This window comes from Mustela lutreola, chromosome 3 (assembly GCF_030435805.1).
Source record: "Mustela lutreola isolate mMusLut2 chromosome 3, mMusLut2.pri, whole genome shotgun sequence".
NCBI classification, from domain to species: Eukaryota; Metazoa; Chordata; class Mammalia; order Carnivora; family Mustelidae; genus Mustela; species Mustela lutreola.
This window is the reverse complement of record NC_081292.1, coordinates 96,232,512-96,254,637: the sequence shown is the minus strand read 5'-3', so window position 1 is coordinate 96,254,637 and position 22,126 is coordinate 96,232,512. Positions and strand designations below refer to the sequence as shown.

At 56.1% G+C, this 22,126-nt stretch overlaps 1 protein-coding gene across 4 annotated transcripts in view; it reads right to left on the bottom strand.

The window, feature by feature from the left end:
• Positions 1-1,051: 1,051 nt before the first annotated feature.
• The window catches only part of MYO7B (myosin VIIB), a 104,311-nt gene continuing 83,236 nt past the window's right edge, over positions 1,052-22,126 (bottom strand). For 3 of the 4 annotated variants that reach the window (XM_059166512.1, XM_059166513.1, XM_059166515.1), the window contains 22 exons: positions 19,265-19,391; positions 17,891-18,010; positions 16,851-17,024; positions 15,975-16,202; positions 14,491-14,658; positions 11,640-11,757; positions 11,430-11,556; positions 10,209-10,375; positions 9,119-9,300; positions 8,163-8,293; positions 7,744-7,901; positions 7,403-7,556; positions 6,785-6,940; positions 5,782-5,887; positions 4,539-4,652; positions 4,160-4,247; positions 3,470-3,576; positions 2,789-2,974; positions 2,383-2,499; positions 2,130-2,213; positions 1,802-1,921; positions 1,052-1,431 (listed from right to left, as the gene is read on the bottom strand). In XM_059166512.1, the coding sequence (XP_059022495.1) occupies positions 1,330-1,431; positions 1,802-1,921; positions 2,130-2,213; positions 2,383-2,499; positions 2,789-2,974; positions 3,470-3,576; positions 4,160-4,247; positions 4,539-4,652; positions 5,782-5,887; positions 6,785-6,940; positions 7,403-7,556; positions 7,744-7,901; positions 8,163-8,293; positions 9,119-9,300; positions 10,209-10,375; positions 11,430-11,556; positions 11,640-11,757; positions 14,491-14,658; positions 15,975-16,202; positions 16,851-17,024; positions 17,891-18,010; positions 19,265-19,391 (3,034 nt within the window). In that variant the 3' untranslated portion in view covers positions 1,052-1,329. Of the gene's footprint in view, positions 1,432-1,801; positions 1,922-2,129; positions 2,214-2,382; positions 2,500-2,788; positions 2,975-3,468; positions 3,577-4,159; positions 4,248-4,538; positions 4,653-5,781; positions 5,888-6,784; positions 6,941-7,402; positions 7,557-7,743; positions 7,902-8,162; positions 8,294-9,118; positions 9,301-10,208; positions 10,376-11,429; positions 11,557-11,639; positions 11,758-14,490; positions 14,659-15,974; positions 16,203-16,850; positions 17,025-17,890; positions 18,011-19,264; positions 19,392-22,126 lie in introns of those variants that run through there. The other variant, XM_059166514.1, reaches the window with a different exon arrangement.

Genomic DNA, 22,126 nt, shown 5'->3' with positions numbered 1-22,126 from the left:
ACCCTGGCCATGAAGATGGGGGCCTCTGGGGAACCACCTTTGACCCTTGGACACGCACACACTCAACCATGTAGGATCCTTGTGCAAAAACTGCCACCGCACCCCACAAATCATCAGGGGGGATACGGACCTCCTCCCATCATCACTCAGGAGGCCTCCTTCCTGAAATCCAGTCTGGGCCAGAGGCCACTATGGTCTCCCAAGCTCCTCTGTGGTCCCCATAGCAGCTCGGGCTCCCTGTGCCCTCCTCTCCCCACAAGGGCACATGCTGATCCTCTGCAGCCGGCCAGGGGCTAGAAGGTAGTGGGGTTGGGTGGCTGGCTTACTCCGAACCTCCAGGGACCACACTTCCTCCGTGGCCAGCACAGGACCTGGTGCTTGCATAACAAATGAAGGCTTATTTACACGACCGCTTGGCCTGTGTGGTTTCTGTCATGTGAGTGAGGAGGTAAGGCAGCCCCCGTGGGCATACTGCTTTGGGGTTGTGGAATGCTTAGAGAGATGGACACCAAATAGGACAGGTGAGAGAAATGTCCAATTAGGACCCAGCTCTTGTTGCCCTCAGGCTTTGGAGACCAGTCCAGCCGGAAACTCTCAGTCCTTGAAGCCTGGCCAGTTGAGGAAGATGGGTAGGATGGCGCCTGCCAGCACGGTGGAGATGAACCCAGGCCACTAAGGCCCTGCGTCCAGCTCTGCTCCCACCTGGGTACAGGCTGGCCTTTGTGGGAAGCCAGCAGCCAAAGAGGGAGGCCTGGCTTGCACCCCCACCAGGCGCTCCCACAGCAGTTATATGCCCCAAGGCCCTGTGCGGGAAGGAGAAAGGTATGCCAAGGGGCCTGAGGGAAGAGGCAGGAGGGAGGAGGAAAGCAGACAAAGGGAGGGGGAGAGATCAATGAAGCATTCCCTGAGAATGGAGTTGTCCTCCAGGCAGCCATCAGAGGAGTCACCATGCTTTTTGCTTTCTCTGGAAGAGATCTTTTGCCCGCCAGTGCCTCCTAGGCCTCCTGCCCACCTGCCCACCCTTGTCCCTGCTTCTCTAGCACATTGCACAGTGCTTCAGGAATTTTTATTGAACATTCTAGGGGGAGTCCTTTCAAGCATCCACCCATCAGCCTGGAGGCCTGACATTCCAGGCTCCACACTTTGTCCTCCATGGTCAGCCCCTCAGGAAAGGAGGCCTGCCTGGTATGCTGAGGGTTGTGGGGGTGTGTTCTGGGGAGAGGGCAGCATGAAAAGCTGCCTGCAGAGGGCAGGCCCTGGGCCAAGAAAGGGCCTTTGGGAAGTGCCATCAGGGTAAGGGTAAGTGAGTGGACACACCAGCTCCCGGTGCTAAAGATCGGCCTGGGCTGGGGCCTGGGAGCCCTGCTGCTTGTTCATGGTGCTCAGGAGCTGCTGCACATACGAGGTCAGAAGGTCATCCATTTTGTAGCCCTGGATAGGGAAGGGTGGGGTTGGAGGCTGTGAGGGGACATGGTGGTGCCTTGCTTCTGCCTCAAGGACACACTGCTGAGAACATAGTCCTCCTCCTTCCTCAGAGCAGCCCAGGACCACAGGGAGCCCACACCAGGCCTTGCCACTGGATGACAGTCCCAGGCTTTTTCTTGCTGGTCCTCCTTCCTGGCTCTGCTGGCCCAGCCTGGCCTAGCCCACCCTGGGCACAGGAAGTCAGGCCCTCAGTGTAAGCCACTTGCCTGGTGGCAGTCTGGGACCAGGGTTGGGGAAATGTACTCCCTGGTGCCTCCGTGTCCTGTGTGTCTGGGTTGGGGGAAGGGACCAGAAGGCACCCAGGGCTGGGACTCACCAGAGAGGTCTCACACAGTAAGCGGCTACCCTGGGCCAGACTCCCCAGTGCCATGTGGAAGTAGGTGCTGCCACTGCTCCAGCTGGAGATCTTGGTGAAGGGGTAGGTGGTGAGCAGTTCCTGGGGGCAGAGTGGGCAGGGTGGGTAGGACCCAGCTCCAGCCCAGGGCTTCTGGGGACCCTGAGCCTGAGCTGCTGCTCTGGGGTCCTCCAGAGTCCATGTCATGGGAGTGGGCATAGAAGGGCATGGGGGTATCACCTGTGCAGGGGTGTGGGACCCTGGAAGCTTCCCCAGCCCTGCTGGAGCCCTGCTGGGGCCCTGCTGCTACCTTGGTCTTGGGGTGGATAAGTAGAACTCCGTGCCGGTTGATGGCGATGAGGATGATGTCCGGGTACGAGGTCTCCGAGGTTTGCTGGGGAGGAGGGCACAGTGGTCACAGTCAGCCAAGGAGGCCAGGGGGCCACTTCCTGAGGCACACATGTGCACACATGCTCCTTCCAAACCAGCTGGCCAGGCCTGCCCCCAGCCGTGTGTTTAAGGAGGAGCTCAGGCTGCTGGGGCCAGAGCTGGGTGAGGCTTACCTTCACCTCAAAGAAGGCAGATCCAAACGTGGGCCACCGGCAGATCCACTGGAGGAAGGCCACTTTGGCCTCCTCTACTGTCTTGTCCTTGTGTTTGTCATAGGCCAGAAGGATGTTCTAGGGGAGGTAAGGGCCAGTGAGGGCCTGAGCAGGCTGTCCACATAGGGTCCCCAAGGCCGCTGTCCAGAGCAGCGCCTGTGTGCTTGCAGCCAGCCTGGAGGGCACTTAGAGTCAAATGTGTCCTTTGCACACAGGGAACCGATCTCTGGGGTGCTGTGGACAGCATGGGGAAGGGGTGACAATCATAGACCCAGCCTACCCTCCATGCCCAGAAGGTGCTCATCTTGCCCAAGCAGGGCCCGGCGCCCGTGTACCCCAGGGCCCCCTCCCCAGCCCCATCAAGAACCTTTCTCCATTCCTCGGATGACATGAGGCGTGTGAGGTTCTCAGGCACAAGATCTCGCAGGATCTTGGGTATACTAGCCAGCTGGGACCGGTCGTTATTAAACTGGGCCTTGTAGATGAGGCCGGCCAGATGGATGGCATCCTCCCGCGAACACTTGTGGAACCCACGAAGGTACTTCGGCAGCTCCTGAGTGATGGACATGTTGGCTTTAGGCTGCTGCCCCAAACCTTCATGCTCAGGTGGCAGAAGTATTAGCTCTGGGGACAGCCAGGAGACAGAGTCAGCAAACGCCTAAGCCCTCAGGGAGGGTTTCTGGCAGGGGCAATGGCCATCAAGTCAGGGCATGGCTCCCTGACATCTCACCATGGAGGTGGTGGCCTGCCCTACCCTTATGTAGTTGGGACCCTCTGTCCCTCCCCCTCCCAACAATTACTCTGCAGGGGCTGGTACAGTCAGTGTCCCCAAAGGCTGCTGTCCCTCTACTCCTGGCTGTGGAGCCCTCAGGAGCTCAGCCCGCCCACCACATGGGGCCTCAAGGGCCTCCAGAAGCCCCTGGAAAGGCTAGGTGACCCAGAGCAAAGCCACAGCTGGCCTGCTGTCTCCTCTACCATCTCTCAAGGCAGGTGTGGGTGAAGTGATGGTGTGCCCAAACACCCACCAGGAGGGAGCCTGCCTGGGTACCTGGTGGTAATGAAGTATAGTGTCTGCATTTGTGTCCTTTCCTGGGATCACGCTGAGCCACAGTTTCCGCATGAAGTACACCTGGTAGGGGAGTGTCACGGGGGCCCCTGGGCAGGGCGGGCAGTGAGTGCCAAGGCTGTCCTGTGGCCCAGCAGATGCCTGGACCTGTGCTTCCCACCCCCTCTAGTGGCCAGGGCATTGCCGCCCACCTCCTGGGAGCACATGGCCTACAGCACATGCACCCCGAGGCTCCCCTACAACCCCTGCCATCGCTGCTGTGGTTGCTCCTGACGCCTCTTCTGCTGAAAAGCCTCATCCCCTCTTCCTCCCTGACCCCCGACTCTTTCTTATCCCTCAAGAGTAGTGCAGAAGCTACCCTCTCCAGGGATCTTCCTGGACCTCTCTGTGGGAGTCAGGCCCCCATAAAGCCTTCACCACCTTGCAGCCCAGCCATCTGTTCTAGGCCTGACGCCATGTCCTTCCCCTGCCCACCTGGCCCCAGCTGTAGCCATACCCATGACCCAGGGGATATAAGGGGGAATGAATGAATGAATGAACGAATGGGTAGGGGCCATGCAAGAAGTGCCAGGGGAACATTGTGTCCCTGGCCTCAGGAGGCAGACTGTCCTTTCCCCCAGACCCCTCCATCCCAGCCACATCCCTCCTTTGTCCCCACCCTGCTCCCCTTACCTTCTTTCTGGGGCTTGTTTTTCTTCACCCAATCAGACACTTGCCGCAAGGAGTCAAAGAAGAAGTCTCCCTCCTTCTGGCTGATGACCTGGGGTGGGTGGGGAGGAAGGGGAAGGGTAGAAGGGCTTCCAGGGGAGAGCCCACCCCAGGAGGCACTAAGGGCCTGGGTCTGGTCAGCCCATCCATGGCTGGGGAGGCTAGGCTCTGCTCAGAGCTGGCTCTCACTTGCTCCCACACTGCTGCTCCATAAGCCCACCTCCCTTCATCCTGACAGCCTGTGTGTAGTGAGGGACCTGGCCCAGTACGCAGGGGAGAATGCCACGTACATCAGATATCCACCCACCCTTCCCGCCACCCCGGCCTGGCCAGCTGAGTGCACCTTGTCTGCGATCTTGATGAAGAGGCTGCAGCCTTCCCAGGAGGCCAGCTGGAGCCTGGTGGCGATGCTCTGGCATACGTCCCGCACCCGGGTGTTGGTGCCCACCTCCAGCATCTGGGCGGAGAAGCAGTGTGTGCACGTCTCAGGACAAGGCTCAGCCTGGGACTACCACGCACAGACTGGTACTCTTCTTCTTAAGACTGGGGGAAGGGGCGCCTCAGTGGCTTACTTGCTGAGCGTCCACCTTGTGATGGCCACTCAGGTCATGATCTCAGGGTCCTGAGATTGAGCCCCATGTGGACTCTGTGCTCAGCAGGGAGTCTGCTTGACATTCTCTCTCCCTCTCCCTGTTTCTCTGCCCCACCCCTGCTCCTGTGTGCTAACACATGAGCTCTCTCTCTCTAAAATAAGTAATTAAGTCTTAAAAAAAAAAAAAAAAAAGGAAAAAAAAAAAGAAAAATTGGCTAGACGTGCTGTAGCCTGAGAAGGAGAAGCCTTCCCTTGTAGAAAACTAACTAGATGCTTACTTTGTTCGGTCAGAGGTCACAGTTTTGGGGGCCCAGGAGGTCTGGCCTTTGGAATTTGCTTTGAGAGCCCTGTGGACAGACTGTGGGAACTTCCCCTGTGGGACCCATAGTCTCCAAGACTGCAAAAGCCACACTGCCCTGGGAAATACTGCAAGGCAGCATGATCCTTCGCCCCTCTGCTACTTGCTGCTGCCACTTGGCTGGGGGCCTCTCTGCAGGCTGGGGCCTCATGTTTCCCTCCCACCTGTCCTTTACCATCCCCAGCAGCCAACAAGGGCTCTGGCTACAGGTGCCCCTAGTGGCAGCACTTTTGCTCCCACGCCCCAGGGCAGGGTCAGAAGCCCGTAGGGGTCCCATGCCCTGGAACTCAGCTTGATTGACCACCCTCGTGGCTTCCTCGTGGCCACCCCCGAGGCCTAGTGTGGTAAGAAGTCCTGAGGTGCAGGACTTCTCACCACACTAGACCTGGGGGGGGGGGTGGCCACTCTCTGAGCTGACCTTGAGCCCCTGAGGGTGGGGGTGGGGCACTCAGTTAACCTCTGATGGTCCAGGTAGGAGACTGAGAGGGTGAGAGGCTCCCTCTAACTCTGAAAACAGTGTCAGTCTGCTTGTTTTGGCTCTCCATGGGTAACCATGCTGCAGAGGGGCTTTGTGGGGGGGGGGGGCTGCAGGTGAGGAGCCTGGGAGGCCAGTCCCTCAGGCGGGGCAGGGCTCACCTCGCTTGTGTCGTTGGGGAAGTAGATCTTGTGGCAGATGCGGGAGATATTCTGCTCCATGGCCTCTACCTCCACTGAGTGTGGGGGCTGCTTCCGGGGCCCCGTCCTAGAGCAGGACAGGGCTGAGCATGCCCCCCCTGCTACCCCCAGACCAGCCCAGGCCCCAGCTACCCCCTCCAAGCTAAACCTTGTGACAGACACAAACAAGTAACTCTGCACCCCCAGTGGGGGGTGTAGTACTCAGGGGCTGCCCCTGCCTGGGGAGCTCAGCACCAGGCCCAGAGCTAGCCTGGACTCACCTCCCAGGTGCCCCCCTATTCTGAGGAGGTGGCAAGGGGAAGGGGCCCCTGGGTGGGACACTGGTGGCCAGCAAGAGTTGGGTTCTCATTCTCACATAGCAGGGGCATTAGGTGGGAGTCAAGGACTCCCTCACCTTCTCTGAGGACCTTCTCTGAGGGCACCCACCTCCCCCTCCACGATCACGGCCAACCCACACTCTTCCACAGCCGCAGGAGGCCGAGCCAGATAGGGCAGGTGGTGCGGATGAGAATCAAGGCAGAGCCAAGGGAGAATTCCCCTACAGTGGGAGGACTGGCTACAAGAATTGGCAGGGACTGGCCTCAGATCTTGGTCACTCTTGCCTGGCTGGGTGGGACGATGATGGCTTGAGGCACCAAGGTCATATTGTGGCCTCCAGGCTGTTGTTCCCTCTGTCCCTGAACAGGCAGCCATTGAGGTAGAGATACGACTAAGACCGAGTCTGCCAGCCGCCCCTACTGACCATCCAGGCCTCTCTGAGACCTTCAGAGCCTCCCTTTCCAGCCTCTGCCCAGCTTGCTGGGAGCCTGATCCTGCTTCCTTAAACAGACACCAGCTTCTGGAGAGGACGCAGAATCTGGCTCCACTGACAGGTGTCCCCGCTGGACCATGAGCTCCGGAAGGGCGAGATGGGTCAGCACCCACATGCCCACACTTCTGGGGGTGTGGGAACAGGCAGGCTCACCTCAGGATCCTCTGGAGGCGGCGGCTGCAGTCAGGGGCCAACAGTTTCTTCCTCCGTGTGTCGATGAACTTCTGAGTGTGGGGCAGCAGTGCCTTGCCAGGTGGGAAGAGCCCAGAGCAGAGCCACAGCAGCTGCCAGCCCCGCTCCTCACTGTATCTGGGAGTGGCAGCACCCATCAGCCCAGAAAGGGCCCCGTTAGAGGCTCGGGCCAGCTAGGCACCTTGGGGAGATGGGGACAAGGAAGCCTGCTGCCCAGTGTCCTGATGCCTCAAAAAGGTTTTACACGCATAAAATGGGGGAGGGGTACCATTGTGCCCATTTCAGGGAGGAGTGCACTGGAGTTGAGAGAGTACATGGTGTGCCCAGAACATAGGAAAAAGGGTGTGAGAAGGTAGGGACCAGGGCAGGTCCATTTCCCTCCCTGCTCTCACCACCCCCAAGAGGTTGGCGGGACAGATGAAGGTCCCTGCCTTCCCACAGCTGCTGTCAGCACCTGAGCAGGGTGGGGAGCCCCCATGAGCTGAACACTGGGCACAAGCCCTGGAGGCTAGGGTGAAGACTGAAGGGGCCTAGGCAGGGAGCCTGGTGCCCTCTGGCCCTGCCCCATCCCCAGCAGACCTCTTGGTGTTGTGTGTCAGCTGCTTCAGGATCTGGCAGTAGACCTCATCCTGCAGGGCTGAGTCCTGGAGGGCCGGCGAGAAGATCTGGTCGGTGAGCTCCACAGAGGTCCAGGCCTGTCGTGAAGGATAGTCTCCCATGTACCTGAGGATAGGTGCTGCTGTCAAGGACAATGTGCCAGCGTGGCTGCCTGTCACCACCAGCCCTGACCCCACATGGGCTCTTGACCCGCCCCGCGAGTTGCACGCTGCCTCGGCCCTGCCCTCCATGGGGCTGGTGCCCTTCATAGGGCAGCCATGGGGCCTGCACAGAGCTGGGCCAGGCTGGCTGGGGAAGGATATCGATGAAGATCTGACAGGCGAGGTCCCGGAGCTCGGCATTGGCATGGACACGCTTGAGCAGAGGCTGCCGCAGTGGCTCAGATGAGTGGGCCCAGAGGTGGCCCCGGGTCCGGGCCAGGGGGAACATGGCCCTGCTGACTGTCTCCTTTTCTGGAGCCCTGTCCGGGGATGGAGGCTTCTGTGAGGCCCGTCTCAAGCCCTCTTTGCCCATGCTTCTCCTTCCTCTCCCCGCCCGCCTACCGTGTGTGCACTGTCGGGGGAGACACCCAGGCTTACTCACCTTGCCCTCCAGGGGGAGCTGGGAGAGGGTCAAAGGGTTCCCTTTCCCCGTGGACATAGCACCTCCCTCCACGGCCTCCCTATAACCCTCAGGGATCACAGAAGGGTTGGCAGGGCCTTCTGGGGGCCTGAGTGGGCACCTAAAAAACTTGTAGGAGAACTCCTCCAGGGTGTGTAGCTTGTCCTTGGGCTGCTCCTCAGGCAGTGGCTCTGTGGGCCGCCCCTCCTGGGCTGCCAGCTTCCGATTCTCTGGTGACATGGCCAGCAAGCTCTGTGGAGACACAGGCCCATGGGTCCCACTGCCCACACGGCTCTCCCCACGGGCTCCTTCCTGACCCGGTTGCTCCAGGACCATGGGAGGGGCTGACCAGAGGGCTGCACAGGTCCTCCCGTGTCACCTTCTGTGTGACCCATGACCAGCAACTCAATGTCTCTGACCCGTTCCTTTTCCTTAGGAGGGCTTCTCAGACCCATGAAGGTCCTCTTGCCCAGGGCACCCCTCAGGGCCACCTCTCAGGAGACGCTGCCTGCTTTGTTCCCTACCTCCCTCAGGCCCCAGCACAATGTCGCTTCCTCAGGGATGCTTTCCGGACAGTGCATGCCCCTAGCCTATCATTGGCTCCTAGAATGACCAGTGCTTCTTCTTGGTGACACTCTGTGATTGGCAGTGTGCCACATGCTCCTTGAGGGGTGAGTGGCTGTTGTGCTCAGTGCTGTCCTGCACGGGGCACACAGCTGGCACTCAGTATGCAAATCCTAAAATGCCTGTCTGTCCTGCCTCTCTGTGGGGCTGGTTTTGGGGGCCAGGATGGGTGGAGACCTGGGCCCCCTTGGGTCAGGTTTAAATGAAGCTGACAGCAAGGAAGGACAGGTTTGTTCCCAGGATGTGTTGGGGTGGGAGCATCTATAAGCACTGGGCAAGGCTGGGTACAGACACTGTGTCAAGCTTCGTGGTCACCCCAGAGGGATAACAGGGCCGGCAGGGCATGTCTCCTGGCTCTCTGCAAGGTGGTGCGTGGGCCCCTGAGCTAGCAGCTGGGCTGTTTCCTCCTGTGCCCATGGGCGCCCGGGCTGAGGACAGACAAATGTGTGTTACCAGCAGCTGTGCTGAGGGCTTGGTGACCACTGGGATGGCATAGAGGCAGGCCGTGGGCACCAGCCCCGTCTTGCCCGTCCTGTCGTTCTGGCCCAAGGTCCAGTTCTCAGAAGCCAACAGCCCCTGCTTCTTTGTCAGGATCAGCAGGTCCCCCTTCTTGAAGGGCAGGAGGGTGGTGTCATCTGCAATTCCAAGTCACACACAGGGGCAGAAAGGCCACCGTTTATCAAGGGCCAGGCAGAGGCCCGAGACTGTGCTAGCACCGTGGTTTGGCTCCTTCGGCAGGTGAGGAAAGCAAGAGACACGAGAGTGGTGGGCCCAAGGCCACAGCAAGGCTGAGCGGTGGCCCTATTCCCAGGCACACAGCCCCCGCAGGCAAGGTCGGGAAGCTATGGCTGCAGGCTGAGCCTCAGGGGATCTGCCCTCTGTGCTGTGAGGCCTCCTGAGCCGGTATCCTCCTCTGTGAGTAGACAATAATCCCTCCCTCTTGGGCAGTTTGGGGGGTGGAATGGGCAACAGGGATAATATTTCTTCCTGCTGTAAGACCGCACACATAGCCTCTCCTCTCTGTCCCTGTGAGCGCCCACCCCCAGGCCCCTGCAGTAACTACACTGCCTCATGCCCAGGAGTGCTCAGCTCATGCTGGAGTGCTGACCTGCAGGGACAGTGTGGCCAGCAGCTAGACCGTCCTAGTGGTCCCCCACCCCTGAGATGTGTGACCCTAGACAAGCAGCTCCCCTTCTCAGGATCCCGGTTCCTTGTCTGTAAATGGGAGACAGGGTGGCTGTGGGGATGGCATTCAAAGCTCAGGCCGGTGGCCTGGCTGTTCTCTGCAGGGGGAGGGAGGGGTGCCCCTGAGCTTCCTCAACTAGCTTCACCTTGGGGGCTTTGAGACCATCTCCTTTAACCCCTCATTTTGTAGAAGGGAAGGCTTTGCCCAAAGCTGCCCCCCATGGTGCTTCATGGCCCTCTTTCCCTCTCTCTGCTCAGGTCCCTCCTGGAGTCCTGTTGCATGGCCACTGAGACAGGGGATGAACCAGCCAACCTCCCACTGACCACACAATCTGCCCCTCCCCGCCTGGCTGGGCACCTGTGGCTTTCCTGTCCTGCAGGGCCATGGCGAACACAGACCTCTCCTTCAAGCCCTCCAGAAACATGGCTACCAGCTCAGCGATGGCCACACTGCTGGGTGACATGAATTCGTACTCCTCTGCGTGCAGCGTGGAGAGTACCAGCCTCTGCCCTCCCTGGGCCTCCCTGAGGGGACAAAAGATGCTATGTGACCAACACCCTCTCCCACCCTCCCTGTCCAGCCCCTTGACAGCCTCAGAAGGGGTGGTCCTCCTGAGTTACGGACAACTTGACTGTGGGCACTGGTAGGCCAAGGTCTGAGCTTAGGTCAGCCCACCTCCCAGGCACTACTGTGTATGGTGGGCAAATGACAGCCAGAGCTCAGGGTTCCTTGGGATTCAAAGGCAGTGGGTGGTGCCGAGCCCCAGGGTGTGGGCTCAGCTCTGGGTGGGTCATGAGGTGGTTGGTGTGCAGGGCCACCACAGGGACATGGCAAAGAATGTTGGAGTTGAGAAGAGGCACCAGTCTTGGCAAGCTTGGGTGAGCTACCTCCTGTCTTAGTTAATTCCCCCCCCATGCCGTGAGGACAACTGCCCAGCATGGTCAGCCTGAGGAAATGGTGGCCACTGTGCAATCCCCCCACCCATGCAATGGTAATGATTATCATGTCATGGCACCCTGAGGTCTGCTTTAAACAAGGGGGTCTCTGGCAGGGCACAGGTGGGCCTTCCCAAAGGGCTGGGAGGCACTCTCCGAAGACAAGAGGCCTGCAGAGCTATGGCGGTGGGGGTGTCTGAGGCCCAGCCTGGCCTGCAAGGCCACTCTGCCACACACCCAGCCTCCATCCCTTACATCCTCTCTCAGATGGTTCACACTTTCCACATGACCACTTCTCACCCACGAGAAGGGAAGGGGCCTGTACCTGAATGCACACCCAAAAGGTTGTAAGCTTTCGTGGCCCCTTCCAGGTCAATTTGGGTTTCAAAGTGAAACCCGAGAGAAGGATGCCTCAAGCGTAGATGTAGTACTTAATGGGGAAGGGCCAACCTGTTGGCCAGAGAGGGTAGGGTGCCAAGTTCAGCAGCCGTCACACCGTACCTGTTCATCCTCATCCCTGCACCCCACCAAGGGCCAGGCACAATATGCCTCCCTCTCTCCCTGTTCCTCCCAGAGCTCCCAAGGACTAAGGTTGAGTGCAAAGTGAGATTCCTTTTGGGACATCTTCCCTTGGGACACCCACCTGTTGGTAATCAGACTCATGACCTCTGGGAAAGAGAGTTCTAGGAGCATCTTCTCCTTCTGGTCCAGGAAGTATATCCCCTTCCAGTTAACAGCCAAGATCAGCTGAGTCTTGGGCAGTCGGGGGCCTGGCCGGGGGAGACAGAGGTGTGAAGCTTAGGTTGGCCCCACAGGGAACCCTGCCTACACCCCCTCACCTCCATCAGATTACCGGAGAGTGTGGTGACCTCAAAGAGCTGAGAGAAGAGCAGCGGCCACTGCAGGCGGGCAGCATCCACCACCTGCTCCTGCACGGCCAGCGGCTTTGCCTGCTTCTGGGTGTAACGTGCCTGTAGGGGAGGCACAACGGGTCACTTCCATCACTCATCTCTCACTAAACCCCGGCTTCCCCTTAGCGAGCTAACAGCCCAATGCCCACGGTGCTCATTTGCTGGATCATTCTGTGGCTTCTACCTGAAGAGAGGTCCATGCCAGTGAGGGCTAGGGGGGTAAGCTCTGGGGGGCTGGGCAGGCCTTTTTTACCCACCCTAGCAGGGGACCATCCATGGATGGTTTTGAGAGGGGAGGAAGCCTGGCCCCCTCTTTAGCATCAGGGGGCCAAAGGGCTGTAGATCAGGCTGCGACTCACTGCCTCATGGAAAGCTATGGAAAGGTATGAGGTGGGCTTATCCATGTGGGCTTGGGGCTGCTCCTGCCAACACTTGTGTGCCTTATGGGCCTGTGTCTTGCTCTGATAGGATGCCTATCATGCTGTGCGTTTGTGTCCTTGGTACCTTGGTCTGTCTTCTCTGGAGTTCTTCTGCCTATCTGCGGGCCACTCTCAGGGACCTTCATCTCAACCTGCCCCCAGTCGACTTTCCTTCCTCCCTCTTTCTTGGCTTCTTCTCCACCTCCCCACCTCCTCCCCGTCTCCACTGCTCTGGGCCCATAGCTGGCTATAGTGTCCAACTGAACTTTCTTTTTACTGTTTGTTGAATAAAATGTTATTTCTCTTGTTGCCAGTTTAAAAAGTGGTTGGGAAACACTCATAGCCAGGATCCTGCAACGTAAAGTGATGCCTCCTCTCTGAGGGGTGATCTGGCAATGGGTATCACGTACCAGGAACTGTGGAAAGTTCCCACACTCTAAAATCTCCTCTCTAGGACTCTATCCTGGAGATATACTGCGGAGCATATAAAAGTTGGCATCTACTAAGGGGTTCACCTGTTGTCTTAATAGTGAAAAATGGAGAATGGCCTTACTGTTCATCGATAAGAAGCAGTAAATTATAATTCATTACTGCAGTACTATGCAGCCATTAAAAATGAACATAAAAAAAAGAAGAAGAAAAGAGGAAGAAAAGAAAGAGAAAAAAAAGGGAAAAAATGAACACAAAGATTTATATTTAGTGACATGGAAATACGGCCCCATGCTATGTGATTAAGTGAAGAAACAGGCTGGAAGTTGCAATATGATACAATCCTGTGTTTATTTTTTAGAAGGTGTATGATTTATCTCTATCCAGTCATATCTCAGTTGTGTAAGCATGAGTTTGGTCTTCTATATCACAATGTTAAGAACAGTGATCTCATTGATAGGAGATTATTGGTGATTTCACTTTTCTCTGTTTATATGTTCTGATGCATTTGGTAATGTACATGTTTTAAGTGATTTAATAAAAAAAAATCTGTGTAACTATGTTCACGTTGGAAAAAAGTGGTTGAGTAACATTTCCTTGTTCTTTTACCCTCACCCCAACTCTCCCTTCCCAAATTACAAAGCCTCCTCTTACCCATGCTCATTTGGGTTCATGTGTGCCTCTGGTTCCTCCCTCCTATGAGCCCTAAAATCCCATGGTCTCTCTCCTGGGAGAGAGAAACACCCAAAATGACCAAGTGGGGTTTCTTTTCCCAAATTCCAATCACCAAGAACTGTTTCCAAGAGATGCCAATGAGCATCTTATGGAACAAAGCTTTGTTAGTCACTATATCTGGGAAATGTTGGGTAAGACAATCAGGCTTCTCTACTGTAGGACTTGTCAGAACCTTTCACTAGCAGTTAGGCACTGTGACTCCCTAAGAGCAGGACATGGAAAGCTGCATTTTCCAAACCACAAGTGCACAGAACCCTTGTCCATGGCCCCTTTGGGGCACCCCCTTCTTGTGAGGCAGAATGGAGACTGTGTTGGTTGGCCGTCCTCACCACCTTTCTCTGAATTTGGGTGGCCCCTGCTGCCTGAATCACTCACCTGGGGTTCATCTCCCTGCCACTGGATTGTCAGCCCCTAACAAGTAGGCAGAGTGCTGCTTCTTCCCTGCTCCCTGTCCTGCCCTTTCTCAGTCCATGGTGCCACGGGGATAACTGAGGTGGGCGCAAGTATTAACCAAAGGGAAACCCCCATGCACGGCTCTCCTGCAGCAGTAGCAGCAGTGAACAGTGAGCTATGCCTGGAACGTCAGGCCATGCCCCTGAGCTCAGCGCCCTGGGAGAAAGGAGGCTCTGATGGGCAGCAGGTCTGGGGATGGCTGCCCCTGTGGCAGGGGAAGGGAGGCAGGGGGACTGTGACTCAGATGGTGCATCTTTGCAATCCCCTTGTGGGGTGACGTTCAGGGAGCAGTGGAAACCCCCACTAGTCTGGGTGTTCTTGAGGACATGGGTGTGTGCTGGTGGGGAGATGGAGGCAGGAGCCCCTGGGAGGACCATGTTCACATGGTACTGGCTGACCAAGCAGGAGCAGAGGATGGGCAGCCATCCCTGCTGTGCAGAGCCTGTGCTGAGGGCACAGGCGTGGTGTGCGGTTGGCAGCTGTGGATGCCCACTCCTGCCAAAAGGTTGAAGCCCAGACATGAGGTAGAGATGAGCACGGGGATGATGTGCCCTAACTCGCCTGAGATGTCAACTGGAAGGGAGGAGGCATAGTAGAATGGGCCTGTGATAGGGAGCTGGACTGAACGAGATTGTTTAAATCTCAAGAGATAGATCTACGCTTACTGGCAAGTCAAAATCTCCCATTCCCCAGTGGGAGACCCCCTGCCCCAAAGGAGGCTGCAGAGCCCAAGTGCCCAGGCTCTGTGAAGGCTGACCTTGGTGTGGGCAGCAGTGACGAGGCTAGCCCACTGCTCTGGTGGCTTGGTCCTGTACAGCTTGGAGGGGATGCAGCTGGGCAGCAGTTCCTGGACAGCCTCGCTCCCCACCGAGGCGCCGAGCTGCACGTAGCAGTGCTGGGCCAGCAGCTGTACCAGCTCTTCCTCCTGCATAACCCAGAAACAAACATGGGGGTGAGGGGGGGCCCACCTCCTGAACGATGTCCCTGCCACATCCTAGCACAGTAGAGATGACCAGCCCTCAGACAAGAACCAGGAATGTGAGCGGCAGCCACCTGTCCTGTCACCTCTGTTAGGCTGGGTATGCCCCTTCCCCAACACCCTGGAACCACAGCGTGCCCAATGGGCCCCCTCAGCTGCTGTCCTGCTGGCAGGCTGGAACTTCCCAGCAGCCTTGGCTTGAGCCCTGCAGGTCTTCTGCCCAAGGTCAAGAGGTGATCCCCCATGCCACTCTCCCAACTCTCAGGGAGACAGTGAGTGTGGAGGAGGCAGCTCTGAGGCCTGGGTGGAACCCTACTAACATTGCTGTCTGAGTAGGGTAAGGCCTTTAAATAAAGGCCTTTACCCTGTCTTCCCTAGCAGTCACTTGTCAAGGGTGACAGTGGCCACCCCTGTGCAGCTTCTGCAAGGATTCATTTGGGCAGGATCCTGTGTAAGGCACCAGCCTGGCCCAGCATGGGGCAGGGCTCCCTGCTCCAGGGGCCCCGTGGGTGCTGGGCAACCCTCTTCTCTCTGGAAGACCAAAGCCTGCAGAGTTACCTAGCTGCCTGCCTCTCTGGGGCCCGTCTCCTGCCTCCCCTTGCCCACTGCCCCATTTCAGGCAGGCCTCCAGGCTTGCTGCGGCTTGCTCCAAGCCTGAGAGCCGTGTCCTGACTCAGGCCTGGGAAGTTCTACAAACACAGGTGCAGTGCTGCTCCGAGGACCAGGAGCACGACGCTCTCCCTGGATGCTTGCAAACTTCCACAGAGCTCTGGCTCCTCTCTGTGCTTTCCAGGGGTCTGAGCCTCAGGGGTGACATAATGTTCCCAGGTCTCACTGCCAGGAAGAGACACAGGTAGGACTGGAAAGTGAGCACTAGGCCTCTAAAGCCACCTTACTACTACCCCAAGAACAGCTGCCATGGTGAAGCCAGTTGGGCCTGGGGCTTCAGGGAGGTTTCCCCTGCCTGCTGCTGGAGTGTCAGACCCCAGAGGCCTGAGCAAACCTGTAGTCCAAGGGAGGAGGAAATGGGGGCCAGACTGGGAGGGGACAGCTTCATATCCAGCAGAGGGCGCCGGGGACCCGCACTCTGAGAACATGTTCCTGGCCTTTGCCTCCTACCTCTACCTTCTCTACATTCCTCACACCCCGTTCCATGGGGTACTCCCTGATGGCCACAGCCCCGACCTGCCCTGAAACACGGTGCTCCCCCAGGTTGTCTGATGGGTCATCTTGGGGCCCTGGGGGCAATGGGGTCCCCTCACCTTCTCAAAGCTATACTCGCCAGACCAGACCCCGTGCAGCACTTGGCGGTAGATGAGCTGGGTACTGACGGAGTCCTCCTGGGAGTCATGCCAGGGCGTGAAGAACTCCTTCCGGAAGTAGATGCGCCAGGGTGCCTGGCGCTCATTCTCGCCCCTCGCCCGGGCCAGCTGCTCACACTGGGCGACTGCATCCATCACGTGGTCGCGCCCACTGCCCAGGGACCAGAACTGAGGCCAGAGTCAGGGGCAGCAGGGGTTAGTGACTGCTGTGTGCTGGGCTCCACAGGGACACCCACCCTCAGAATGCGTGGGTGGAATGGTGTGCTCAGCTGGTCCTCTGTGAGCCTGACGGCTTTCCCCACATGATGGCATGGCCTTCCTATCACTCTAAACATGCTTCCCTGCAGACCCCTCCCCAAAGAGGCAGGTTGATGTCCGAGGCCGGCATGTGGGGATTGTGACACTTGGATGGGTTGGCCAGCATGAGCGTGTCTGGCTCGGAGGCTGTGGACATGGGGGTAAGAGCGTCTGGGTGGGGGCTGTGCTAGCGTGACCCTCTGATCTTGGCACAGGAGTCTGCAGCTCCCTGGAACAAGGGGGCTTTTAGTGAGATGTGTGAGTGCCTGGTCTACGTGTGGGCAGCTTAGGTGTGGCAAGGGACCTTCAAGTTGTGTGTGACACTGGAGCCAAGGTGCAGCCACTGGGCTGAGTATGTGACGGTTCGGGCAGGAGGACAGGTTACCTCTGTGTGTGTGTGTGTGTGTGTGTGTGTGGTATGGTGTCTGACAGGGGCAGTAGTGGCCAGGTTGGTAGGAGGGCTCGAGTTGGCCTGGGAGTATGAGGGAGGTGGGAGATGGACAGGCCACCTGACGGTACCTTGTCATACACGGCCACCTGCAGAGAAAAGCCCAGGTAGTCACTGAGGCCCTGCTTGTGGGCAATGTGCAGGCAGACTTCCCAAGATGTCGATGCAGAGTCAACCATGACAGTCAGGCTTTCTCCAGTCACCAAGATGACATGGATCGGGATGTGCTTCTTGGACTTGACAGCCTGGGGACAGATGAAGACTCAGGCCCTCTGTCCTGGAGGCCTACCCATCATCCACCACCAAGCTGATGGACCCAGTAGGGGTGAGGGCAATATTGCCTGCGGTGTGTGTTTGGTAGTTTTGTGCCTCTCCGAGTCGGCCTCTGTGGTCTGTGGACTGCAGGCCTGAGCTGTGGTGATGCTAAGTGTGTCAGAATCACAGGAGGTCAGAAGAGCTCTTGGAAATCTCCAAGTCCTGAACCCAGAGACAAGCTGGGTCCATGGAAGCTACTGTTCCTCTCTGAGCACACCCACACAGCTGTGCAAAGTTCACGTGCAACTCCAGGGCCCAGGTGCAGAGCAGGTAGAAAAGGGAGAAGGGGGGCCTGGACGTGGGTGACAGGGCGAGAATGGGAAGGGGTGCAGCAGGAGGTGAGCCCCAGCATAGGGCACCATGGGGCACAGGAAGTGAGTGACTTCCAGGAGCTGTGGGTCCCCTCAACCCTGCCTGTGTCTGAATGACCCTTCCCGAGAACACAGATGACACAAACAGCAATGACACCAAGGATGTTCACTTTGGAATGGTCACTGCCTTCTTAATAAGAAGCAAATGTCCTTGGGGGGGTTAACACTTTACCCAGTTAGCAGTCATTCACACCATAAGGCTAAGATTTATTGTTCCCTTTAGCCAGTAGGCCCTTAAAGATGTGGGGAGGGCACTTCTGAAGCCTGGGCCATGCACAGGGTGACCCATATGGATCACAGGCACAGAAGGCCCCAAGAGAGGTGGAGGGGCCCAGAGCACACGCTTCCTGCTGGCAGGTGCTGGAGGAGCCATGGGGGCTGGCAGCATCCCACACCATTTGTCTCCCAACCCTACTGGCCCCTACCTGAAGCTCCAGCCAGGTGGGGGGCTCCATGCGCACCCCATTGGCATAGGTGCGTCTCAGGCGCTCTGCACAGAAGGGGCCGTAGCCAGCTGGCCCTTGACCAATGAAGTTCATCAGATACTGGTGGGCGAAGGAGGGGAGAGGAGGGGCGGAAGACACTTAGAATGGAGGCCACTTTCCACTTCCTGCCCCAATTCTAAAAAATCATAATACCCATGGTAATTAAGCAAGGTGATGAATGTGTTAACTGACTTTATTGTGGTAATAATTTGGCAATATATACCTATAGAAAACCACTACAGTGTACACTTTAAATCTGGAAAAAATAAAAATAAAATAATAATATTCACTGATGGCAAAAGTCTATTGAGATGGGCACTCATCAGCATTTCTGAGGACCAATTTGTCACTATGTTTTAAATAGTGCATAGTTGAAAAATGTGCACACTTTTGACCCAGTAATTCAGACCTGTCTTTACATATGGTGTTTAAGGTGGTGAACAACTGGAAGATGGGCCCTAAATGTCTATCAGCAAGTTAAATATTCCCTGGGATAATTATATATAGATGGCATTTGGGAAAAGTTTATACCTCAAGAAGACACTTACAGAGGTAAGTGAAACATGCAGGAGAGTCAATATTTAAAACATGTTTGACAAAATCTGTTGAAAATCTTGTTGTCTCACAGAGAGACTTTGTGAGGAGATGCAGCCTAGAAGAGTTTGCTGGTGTCAGAAGTGGCCTCTGGGGCCCAGGGGAGATGGCCCCATGACCACACCTCCCGCAATCCCTCCTGCGGTCCCTGAAGGGACACAAGAGGAAGTGAGATTGTTTCTTGTCTGATCACAAGTGCGACCCTGTAACACCACGAAGGGCCTGGAACAATATAAGGTCCCTCTGGGTGTGGGGATGACTTTTGTTTTCTTTATAAACTGGCTGCATTTCCCACATATTACTCCTACAATCAGAACCAAAGCTCTATTCAAGGAGGGAGGCCTGAGGCTACTTGGGAGCACCTGTCAACACCCCACCTCCAGTTTTAGTTCTGAGGACTCGAGAGAGACATGGCAGGTAGTCCCCAGTAGGTGCCCACCCCTGGGACATTTCTGTCTTTTCAAAGCATATTTCACCAGCCACCTCACTGTCTCCTCAGAAGAGCTGTCTTGGGGCCTGAGCCCAGACCTGAATGGGGGTCGGAAGAAACCAGGTCCAGAGTCTTCTTTTAAAGACAGGAAAACTGAGGCTTAGAAGGCACAGTTGCCACCCTGGCCTGCAGAAAAAGGGCTGGGATTTCTGGACCTGCTCCAGAGCCCCGGGCCAAGCTATGCATGCTGTAACCCAACCCCTTCAGCCCCTGCCCTGGTTCCTCCCCACCTTCAAGAACCTCTCGGAGGGTGGGAAGCAGCCCAGGCAAAGGCTGAGCAGGATCCAGCCCCGGGCCAAGCTGCTTGTTTTGGAGTTCTCCGACAGCTGCTTGCAGATCTGGCAGTAAATCTCGTCCCTGAAAGACACACACCCCTGGGAGGCCAGGCTGGGGACTGGCTCCCAGTAAGGAGACAGAGGTGCCTAGGCACACAGCTCCTTCATTGCCCCTGGGTGGGGTCATGGACACATGGCGACCTCCAGTCTCCTCAACTCCAACTGCCTTTGCTGGGCTCCACTGAAACATCCCCGGCCCACCCTGGACCCTGTCATCTCCCTAGGACTGTGCCACCTCCAGTGTTTTTCCTGGGCTCTATGCACCCACTCTCATTGGACCTCATTTTTTACCTCACCCCTCAGGCCTTTGCTCCCTCCTTCACCCACCCTGCTCACAACACCCTGGCCCTGGGGGGGGGGTGTCTACATGGAGTGCCCAGGGGTCTCCAGTCATGCTCTGCCCCCAGTGGCCCCGCCCAGCCAAATCTGCTCCTTTCCCCAACTTCCCTGTCATTTCCAACCTTCTCCTTCACCCTGAGACCCAGTCCCTCCTCCACCCCCAATGCAGCTATCCCTCCAACTACAGAGAGAAGTGCCTCCCCTCCTGACCAGTTCCCATTCGCACTGGCTCATGAGCCTTTCTACCTTCTCTTGCAGAGGGGGCTTTCCTGGTTCCTTCCTGCTGAGCCAAGCTCTATCATCTCATACAAATGTCCTGTTAGCCCCTTCAACCGGCCATCTTTTTCCTAATTACTCAGTGATGTGATGATGGTAAATGTTTAACAACAAACTCTCCTAGGGAAAAAGCTCTGATTTATTGCACTTGCCAATTTCTATGGTGTAAATATTCCCACCAATGCCAATTTCAAGCCACTACAGAGTTGAGAAAAGACGTTTACCATCTGTTCTCATGGGCCAATATAGTCAGCTCTAGCCATCTCCTCTTTCTACAGTCACTACAGGTACCACCAGCAAAACACTTCACTCAAATTGGAAGTCTAGAAGGCCTTGTGACTCCTCCCATCAGCCAGCCACCTACCATCTGTCTCCTGGATATTTTTTTTTTTTTAAAGATTTTATTTATTTACTTGACAGAGAGAAATCACAAGTAGATGGAGAGGCAGGCAGAGAGAGAGAGAGAGAGGGAAGCAGGCTCCCTGCCAAGCAGAGAGCCCGACGTGGGACTCGATCCCAGGACCCTGAGATCACGACCTGAGCCCAAGGCAGCGGCTTAACCCACTGAGCCACCCAGGCGCCCCTCCTGGATATTTTCTCTGTCCCTGTTTCTCCACTCCTACTCCCTGGGCTTTCTTGGGACCTCTGCAGCAGTCCTCTCCTGGCCTCCCACTACCAGGCTCTATCCCTCCATGTCATTGCCAGGGAGACCTTTCTGGAATTCAGATATGATCATGGTCTTCTCTTTCTTAAAACTTTTCCTTGACTACTCCTAGAATTGAATTCAAACTCCATACCCCAGCAGTGACAAATCACTTGGAATTCCAGACCCACAGGCTGTTTCAGGATTCTGTGACCCTGTTCACCTTCTCCCTTTGTCTGGTGAACAACTTCCTCCTTCCCACCCCTGCCTAGGAGGGCATTATGACTAGTCTTTGGTGTTCTCACTAGACCCCCATCTCAGCACAAGCAGCTATTGTGGGGCTCTGTCTTCTCCCATGCTCTCCACTAAAGAGTGAGCTCCCAGAGGACAGAGCTCTGTTGCCCTCATCTCTGCATCCTCAACTCTCAGGCTAAGGCCTGGCCCTGAGCAGGTATGTAATAAATGCTTATTGCCATTTGTAACAACATGAATGGACCCAGAGAGTACTATGCTGAGCAAAATAAAGTAGTCAAAGACAAATATCATATGATTTTACTCATACGTGGAATTTAAGAAACAAAACAGATGAAAAGAAGAAAAAGAAAGGCAAGCCAGAAAACAGACTCTTAACTAGAGAGAACAAATGGAATGTTGGTAGAGGGGAGGTGTTTGGGGGGAAGGGCTAGATGGGTGATAGGTATTAAAGAGGGTAGTTCTTGTGATGAGTACCTGGTGTTGTATACACATGATGAATTGCTAAACTCTACCCCTGAAATTAATATTCCACTGTATGTTAACTAAAGGAATTTAAGTAAAAACTTGAAGAAAAAAAATTTATTGAATGCGCGGCTAGATGTGGAGTGGGCATTTGCTTTGTCTTGGAATTTGATTAAGAGCCTAGAGTCAAGGACAAACAGATGATAATACCCAACACCCTAAAGAAATACATTCTTGTGGAATTTATCAAAGATGGCAGAACCAGTCTAGCTATTGCCATCTCCTGCATAAGAGAAGATGAAAAATTTGAAAGGTATAGAAGTAGAGAGATCTTTGGCCTATCTCTATTCCCTCCGCATGATGAGGTGCTGGGGGGACCCCAGGAAAACAGTTACTAGAAATGGGGCTGTCTGCCAGAGAGGAGATTCATTTTGCTCCCTATCTGAGGCATGCTGAACCCCAGAATCCCATTGGTCTACCCCAGGGTACCGGAATGGGGCACAATGGCAGAGTTCTTAAGAGTACTTGACTTATGTATGCCACAGAGACACAAGTTGGGGGCCTCCATGAACCTAGCATCTGCTTCTTTCTGGAGAATTCTAAGCTACTCCTGTTGGGAGAGAGAAGAGACAGGAGCTGGGAGTTATGTTTGGTCTACCCCAGGGTACTAGAATGGGGCACAATGGCAGAGTTCTTAAGAGTACTTGACTTATGTATGCCACAGAGACACAAGTTGGGGGCCTCCAAGAACCTAGCATCTGCTTCTTTCTGGAGAATTCTAA